The sequence below is a fragment of the Siphateles boraxobius genome, unplaced genomic scaffold, assembly GCF_051911475.1.
Source record: "Siphateles boraxobius isolate OS27281-9 unplaced genomic scaffold, OSU_SipBor_1 9, whole genome shotgun sequence".
Taxonomy (NCBI): Eukaryota; Metazoa; Chordata; class Actinopteri; order Cypriniformes; family Leuciscidae; genus Siphateles; species Siphateles boraxobius.
In genome coordinates this window covers 14,729,906-14,737,852 of record NW_027509219.1, presented here as the reverse complement: position 1 = coordinate 14,737,852, position 7,947 = coordinate 14,729,906, and the positions used below count along the sequence as shown (strand labels likewise).

Genomic DNA, 7,947 nt, shown 5'->3' with positions numbered 1-7,947 from the left:
ATCTGTTCCAACCAAATAAACAAAAAATAAAACAATATTATCTTTTACAATTTAGGTCTTGCTGAAAGTGAACTGAAAACAGACTTTTAATTTACTCTGAACTTTTAACTTCACGTTAGTTGTAGTATTTGTTATTTTATAGGTGTGCAATAAAAGGGGATTGTTGTGTAAAGTTACAATAACTGCCCCATATTCATGATAATACAACTGTCTAATAAGCAGAAGATGCTCAAAGTTGTCCATCGTGTACTGTACTTCATAAAATAATAATAATAAATATCCTTTACAAAACAATATGTAGGCAAAAGAAAAAAATAAAGATAAACAAGCCACTCATACAGTATATTTATATCAGTCTGTTTCAATATATATATATATATATATATATATATATATATATATATATATATATATATATATATATATATATATATATAGTATAATAAAATTTGTAAAACACATTTTTAATAACCTGGACATGTCCGTTCATGCCCAAACCTTGCATTCCATTAAACACTGCCTGACAAATAAATACATTCCTGAAAATAAAACACATACTTCAATACTTCTAAATTGCCTATACTGTAAATATAATTTGTATATATCATTGCTGTGCAAGAATCAAAGGTGACCAAACAAATGATCCTGGCCCCACTGATATGTGCAATACAGGTTTGAGCAGAACTTATAAACACTGGCACACTATCTAACTCCACGCATACAGTTGCTTTAGTTTGCTTACAGTTTTCTGTGGGACCTACTGGCTTACAAGGAAGAAAATGTACAACTTTTATCAGTCTCCATGCAAGAAAATCACAAATATCTCACATATCTGGACAGGCATGCTTCAGGTCGTTCTTCATCACATTTATTTATTTTGTTCTTTTGGTGAGTATTACGTGTAGTCTCATGTGCTTCAATTCGTCATTGGTGCTAGACACAACTTTGGGTCCCTTGAAATCCATAGTTGCTTTATTCTCCTTCAAACTATGGTGGCTTGGAAGGTTGAGATTGAGTCTTGTAATGTCCCTCGTTCATAAGGCAGAAGAAAGCAGTCCGAAGTGTTGGAGACTCCATTGAAATCCATCAACCAGTGATGCACAATGTGGCTTTGCTACTTTATTCAGATCAGAAAGTTCCACCACAAGGTTGCCAGTATTTAGCAACAGGAAGTATCCCAGCCGTCCCGGCTTTTCTTATTAAAAGTAGTCCTGCTGTGAAGTACAAACTGTGAAGCCATACCGTAGGCTATGTTTCGGTCTATATCCGATTCTATGGAGTGCGGCAGGCATGGGAGTAGTGCTACAGGACAAGACAGAGAGTGACTGCTGTGCTAGTTTGGTATATAGACACGTGGAGAGAACTGGTTTGGGACATCGAGGGCTGTATTAGCTTTAGATTGCTCCACACCCGTCCTATATTACATTTTCAAAGAGCTGCATGGAGTTCATGATGTTTTCGTCCTGGAAAGCAGAAAGAAACAGTTATGACCGTTTTTTATGTTTGGTTGGCATCAACTTTAACCTTTTCCCTGCCATTGATGGAATTTTCCGGCTTTCACTGTTATATGGTAGGGGGCATGATTCAAGTGTTGATAAAAAAGAATGCATGAAGCTAGAATAACATGTTTTTGTTTGTTTATTTGTTTAAAAGCAGAGGCTTTGTTTTTTTGTTGTTGTTGTTGACATATTTAGATATTCATTCATTCATACCAACAAAATGTTCTGGAAGCCATATAAGTTTTGTGAAAATGATCAAAAATGCTGGTGTTGGCTTGCAACGACATTGAATGGAATGTGATCATTTTCATAAAATGGATTCACAAACTATTTACAAATATTTTAAAATTTAAATGAATGTGATGATATATAAAAAAAGATTTTAGAAACATTTTACGTACATTTTCACATTGAATTGGAAGCAATAATTGACGGATTAAACTGTTAACACATTTTGCACTGAATTGAATGGGATCATTCACAAAGAAAAAGTTATATGGACAATGTACTGTACGAAAAATCTGAATGAGATAATTTACATAAGAAGCATTTAACAAGCAATTAACATACATTTTCCATTGAACTGAAAGCGATCATTAACATGACACCGGTTTTATAAACTATTTACTCAATTTTCACATCAAATAGAATGTGATCATTTAAAGAATGTATTTTTTTTTAATTTATGTAAGAATGGCTACAAACATTTCAAACCAAAGTTTGTGGGTAAATACTAATAACAACTTACTTTCTGACAGGTCTCAATAAACTCCTCAATGGTGACCACACCATCTCGATTTCTGTCCATTTTCTATAAGAAAGTTATAAAGTGTACGATATTAATGCTCTAGTAAGATTGTGTTTGTTGAGTGTCTGCATATACATAAATGTGCTTGTTATTGGTACCTGGAAGAACTTTTCCACATGTTCAGATGGAGCTTCATCTCGCACACTGGGGTATGTGTACCTGCCCATCATGTCGTAGATCGACTTCATGATTAACAGCATCTCCTACATGCACACAAACACACACATGCCACTTATTAATCTTTGAGTCCGCTTGACAAAAGAATCAGTGATAGAACCTCTGGAGCATTACAGGCTTAAAGGTTTGGCGAGCACCTCTTTAGTGATGTAACCATCCTTGTTAATGTCGTAAAGGTTGAAAGCCCAGTTGAGCTTTTCGGTGACGGATCCTCTCAGCAACACGGACAGACCAATCACAAAGTCCTGCCAATGAGAGCAGCCGAGTCAGGGAAAAGGTAATAAAGGGTAATAAAGAAACACTATAGCCCCTTTCACACGGAGCGTTGATCCCAGAAAATTGCCATAGAATTGCTGGAGTGCCTTCTGTGTGAACGTGAACAAGTCCCGGGATTGATCCCAGGACGTGGACCTACAGTAGTAACATTGCTGGGATCAGTCCTGGAATTCACCCTGTGTGAACAAAAGGCAGGACCAATGCCGTAATGTCGTAGTGATGACGCTGAAGCTGAGATTGTTTGCCAGCCTATTTGGAACGGTACGCGATGCGCCATTTTATGATCGAATCAGAAAAAAATGCACAAGCATGGTTTCTCTCGAGAGAAGTTGCAGATCATACGCAAACTTAAAGTCCCCATGAAATCAGAAGTTTTTTGGCTTTTAGTATGAATAGTTTTTTTAGTTAGCCTTACTGTTATCTATAAGCTAGTGTGCTTCCAAAACAATGGCAAAATTAACATTTACAAGATATAAGCATTCAAAACAGTCTCTCACTTCCGCCAATCAAAATCTCTCTAGAATCTCAAGAGTCCCGCCCACTACATTATAAATAGACGCTGAAGCTGCGGCTGAAATCGGTCACTTGTTTGCACATTTACTATTTTCTACATGATGAATGGCACATAATGCACTATCTAGGGGATAGGGAACGATTCAGACATTGTAAATATGCTTTCCATTGGGGCAAATGAAGTTTGGTTTCACGTTAGTGTCACGTGAAATGCAGCAGCACACACAGTCTGCTCCGGTCCAGAGACACAATAGCACAGAGCGGATCATGTGATCGGGTCGGCGCAGACCAGAAAACGTATCAGACCCATTTGAATTCTACTCATAATGCTATATTTTAAAAGTGATTTGGATATTAGGAGGAGAAATGGTTAAAGATTAGGAGGAAACTGCAGCTTAACCAAGTTTAACGGCTCCGGCGGAGCTGTGATATAAACTTAACATTATTGGCCATTTTTTTAAAAAGGGGAGGAGTTGTTTGATATATCCCAGCCTGTTTTCCTGTTTCAGTGGAAATTACGTCAACACATTGAATAATGCTGCGACATTCAAGGCACTTCAGCAGGCCATAAAGACATTACGGAGACATTACATGTCACATCCTGATGTCCAGTGTCTTTACGGGATCTTTACGTGATGTGTGTGAACTCATGCACAGATTCCAGAAAATTACTGGCAGTGTGAATAAACAAAATCAAACGATCCTGGGACAAATCCTGGGACACATTATCAGTGTATTTTCCGGAATCTCTGTGTGAAAGGGGCTTATGAGTAAAGGAATTCTCACCTCAAAACGAATGGAGCCATTTCTGTCAAGATCAAATGCGTTAAACAGGAAATGGGCGTATGTGGTGGCATCTGAGGGAACAATGAAAAATAGATCAGTAAGATATACAACTTCAAATTAGCCCCCAATCTGAATTCATGGTAAACCAATATACAGATTTACTGATTTAGTGAAAAACATTTGTATTTACCCCCTTGGGGAAAGAACTGAGAGTAGATGGTCTTGAAAGTTTCCTCATCAACCAAACCACTTGGGCACTCCTTAAATGGAAAGAGAGGCACATCTAATTAAACATCTAATTAAACAGATAATGGACTAATTCTCACTGTGCCACATCGGCAGCTCATGAAGGCTTTAAATAAGAGCATTGTGCTAATTTTCTGCCCTATATTGTACACATCTGCTTATGCAAACAGAAAGAACAACATTTTCAATCCCAAAGCTTTTCTTTAAAGATAAACTGTCATTTTTTAAAATGAATTATACTCCTACTGTTTGTGCTGCAGACATGAATGATAACTCAATCTTGCTCCTTGTTGAGGATAGGTGTGCTAATACCTTTTAAACAACCTGGTTGAGTTATCACCTGTTGGACAGTAAAGTGGGTGAAAGAAATGCACTTATGTTAAAGGAGGAACTCAAGTCCATAGTATTTTGGTGTAGACTCTATTGACTTAATGGGTCAGTGAGAAATCACCTAGCAAGCAACCATCCAAAATACTTGGGAAACAACCTAGCAACAAACCATCAACCACCCACAGTACCCAAGGAAATACTTGCCCTGGCAAAACCCTAGAATTTTCAAGAAATAAACCACCTAGCAATGCCCTAGCAACCGCCCAGAATACTCTAAAACACATAGCAATCCCCTCGCAACCGCATAACACACTAACAACGATCCAACACAAACACCCTAGCATTGTGGTCATTAGTTGAGTGGTTAAATTAGAAAAATCTGGATTTTTTGCAGTTCTGTTCAGAGTTAGTCATACAAAAATGAAATCATTTTTCTTTAAATTTAGTGCTTTGTTAAAATTCAGCGCTAAACACATCACTTTTTCCAACATTCTTCTAGTAACATTAATAGAACATTCGTTCAGAGTTATTTGATATCTTTAATAATGTTCTCAAAAAGTTAGCAAAAAAAAAAAAAAACATTATTTGTGGAACATTTTTTTCTGAAACGTTTTAGTTGGACATTCATCAAATGTTTTTTAAAATGTTACTTCTGTAATGGTTATTGTTTTATAATTGAAATTGCAAAATGGCCTATAACTAAATAAACTGCAAAATGTTACGTTTTCTAATACATTTATTTCATGCATGGATTCTTTTGACGGTGCTTTACGAGCTTGCAGCGTCATCTGCGCGACAGTTTGCCAGGGTTCAAAGCGCCAATTTCGAGTAAATTTTGCCATTGAAATGTGTTACTCGCCAGTTACCCAGTAACAATTTTTATGAATTTTGTCAATGCATAGTTGTGAGAATGTGACATGGTTTAGTTATTGTTGTGATGTAATTATATAAATATATAGTCTGACGCACTGCATTTGTTTCAGAGTAAAGCCAAAGCACAGCACTGTGTTTATTTTCAGTTTCAATTCACATTAAATGCTAGTACCACTCTGCAAGTGTTGTTTGTTTGAGTCACTTATAATTTGCTTTTGGAAACCCAACATGCACCAACAATCTTCCCAAATTCATAATGTTAACAAAGAGCAGCGTTAAGTTCTCCCAGCGGTTTTCTGCCAAAATAAAAGCTCAATGGTTTAACGTTTGAAAGCAAAGAAATTAAGACAACCATACATTTTAGTATTACAATTTTACTGTTGTTCTGTAAAATAAATCAAAAATCAAATACTAATAATTATATGTTGATGTTATAAAAAACTATAATAATAATAACAAATCCATTAATACTTTTATTATAACATATAGGCCATATAGACCAGCGTCATTGTATTTGCGAGACATCAAACCCGCTAGATTTAAATAGCCAGTAACAGCCTCCAATGTTTTAAAACTACTTGCTTGACTTGCTTGAAGAAAAAAAACTTCCAAAAAAGAAATGGCTGAATCGTGGTCAGTGGACGAGAAGCGCAGACGTTCCTCATGTTAGTTGCCGAGGAGCGGATAAACTATAACGATCAGTCATAATCCCACCCACTTTGAAGCGGTACTAACTGGAGTGGAAAAGCAACCGAGCTAAAGCGAACCGAGCCGTGCCGCGCCGTGTCGTACATCGCAGTGGAAAAGCGAAGCGAGCCGAACCGTGCCGCGCCGAGCCGAACCGTACTGAGCCGTACCGAGCCGTACCATGCAGTGGAAAAGCGCCAAGAGTTTAGATTAAGTCAGGATTAGTCCTTACTTTAATTAGGGCATCTAAGTAGTTTTTATAAACACACCTTAGAAAAAAACATTACTGGTGTGCATCTTGAGACAAAACAATGGAAGTGACATATTTTAAGATATGTCAGTGTAAGTTGCTTTCCGTTAAAACAGCTCAAACATGCATTTTAGTCTGGGACCGCATGTCCACTAAAGTGTTTTTAGCCAGCTGAAAACGCTAAGCGTTCTGCTGAAAACGCCTAGCTGTGGGCGCTTGAGAGCATTTTGGCAGTGGAGCATTTTTTTCAGTTGAGACCCTTTCTTGCTATGATACGGAATATCCGTGGAAGTGTTATATTTCTCATTGCACAGATAGTTTGTTCCTGTGTTTCTATATAAAAATGTCTATACAATGTAAAGTATTTGCTTTGGCTCTTGTTTTAAATTATTTTTTTCCGTTATTAAGCTTGTTGTTGTCATCTATTGACGTTGTACAAGCAGGATGTGGCGGTTGGTTGGTGTTGTATTTGTCCCGCCCCACCTCCACAGTGATTGGACGGCTGGGTAAAAAGTGACAGTAATGAGCATTGCGTTTTACCCAAAGTTGAACATTCTTCAACTATCGGTGACCGGTAAACCGCTCAGCGTATGAACGTGAAATAGATGCTCAACCTAAAAAACAGGCACTACCATTGAAAACAATTGGAAAAATATGCTAGCCTCGGGAAATACGCTTTGGTAAACACAATGCCTAAGCCTTGACTGTGAAACCGGGCGGATCAAAAAAGTTCAAAGTTGTAAGACAAGGACGGGTATTGTTCAAACATCATTTACAGCTTTGATGAAAGGTTTTGAATTGTCGCAATCCTCAGTCACCAGACCAGTCACCTCGCACTACAGTTCCCATAATCCCTCCTGGCTCACACATGCGCTCACTAATCTAATCATCACACCTGTTCATTTTCATTTCATTATCTCGGTGTATTTAGTTCCTCTGTTTTGAGTCTTTGGTTGTTGGTTGATGTTCGTGAATGTTATGTTATGGCTGTTGGTTGATGTTCCTGAATGCTATGTTATGGCTGTGTGCCTTTTTGCAGGGTTTCTTTTTGTTTGTTTTGTCCTTAGCTGATAACATGCCTGTACCTTGCAGCTAGTGATGGGAAACCAAGGCTTTTTGAGGCTTTCATCAAATTGTGCCCAAAAACGGTTCTTTACTCGAAGCTTTTAGCATATCACAATTGTTGGTGCATTTGTGACATCTGGTGTTCAGGCTTGTTTTGTCCACCATATCTAACAAATCCCCTCAGCACCAATTTTTTTCAAATCAGTTGTTCAGACCTTCTGATACTGCATTACGTTCGAAGTTTCAAACGTCATTAATCGCGTGGTATTGTAATTTTGATGCAAACATCGGTACAGTTTGTAATACAATAGTTCTTTGAAAACTGTGTCGGAGCCCCGGTATCAACCGCCCCATCACTACTTGCAACGGTCTTGATAGTTTGACCGCTGACCAAACACAGTAAATACTGAGCTACCTCAACAATAACCCTTATTTTC

General features: G+C 37.6%; 1 protein-coding gene across 4 annotated transcripts in view; it reads right to left on the bottom strand.

The window, feature by feature from the left end:
• Window positions 1-442: 442 nt before the first annotated feature.
• kcnip3a (Kv channel interacting protein 3a, calsenilin) overlaps window positions 443-7,947 on the bottom strand; it is a 78,558-nt gene continuing 71,053 nt past the window's right edge. For all 4 annotated transcript variants that reach the window (XM_077224519.1, XM_077224520.1, XM_077224521.1 and 1 more), the window contains 6 exons: window positions 4,250-4,319; window positions 4,060-4,130; window positions 2,622-2,729; window positions 2,406-2,510; window positions 2,248-2,310; window positions 443-1,463 (listed from right to left, as the gene is read on the bottom strand). In XM_077224519.1, the coding sequence (XP_077080634.1) occupies window positions 1,416-1,463; window positions 2,248-2,310; window positions 2,406-2,510; window positions 2,622-2,729; window positions 4,060-4,130; window positions 4,250-4,319 (465 nt within the window). In that variant the 3' untranslated portion in view covers window positions 443-1,415. The remainder of the gene's footprint in view (window positions 1,464-2,247; window positions 2,311-2,405; window positions 2,511-2,621; window positions 2,730-4,059; window positions 4,131-4,249; window positions 4,320-7,947) is intronic.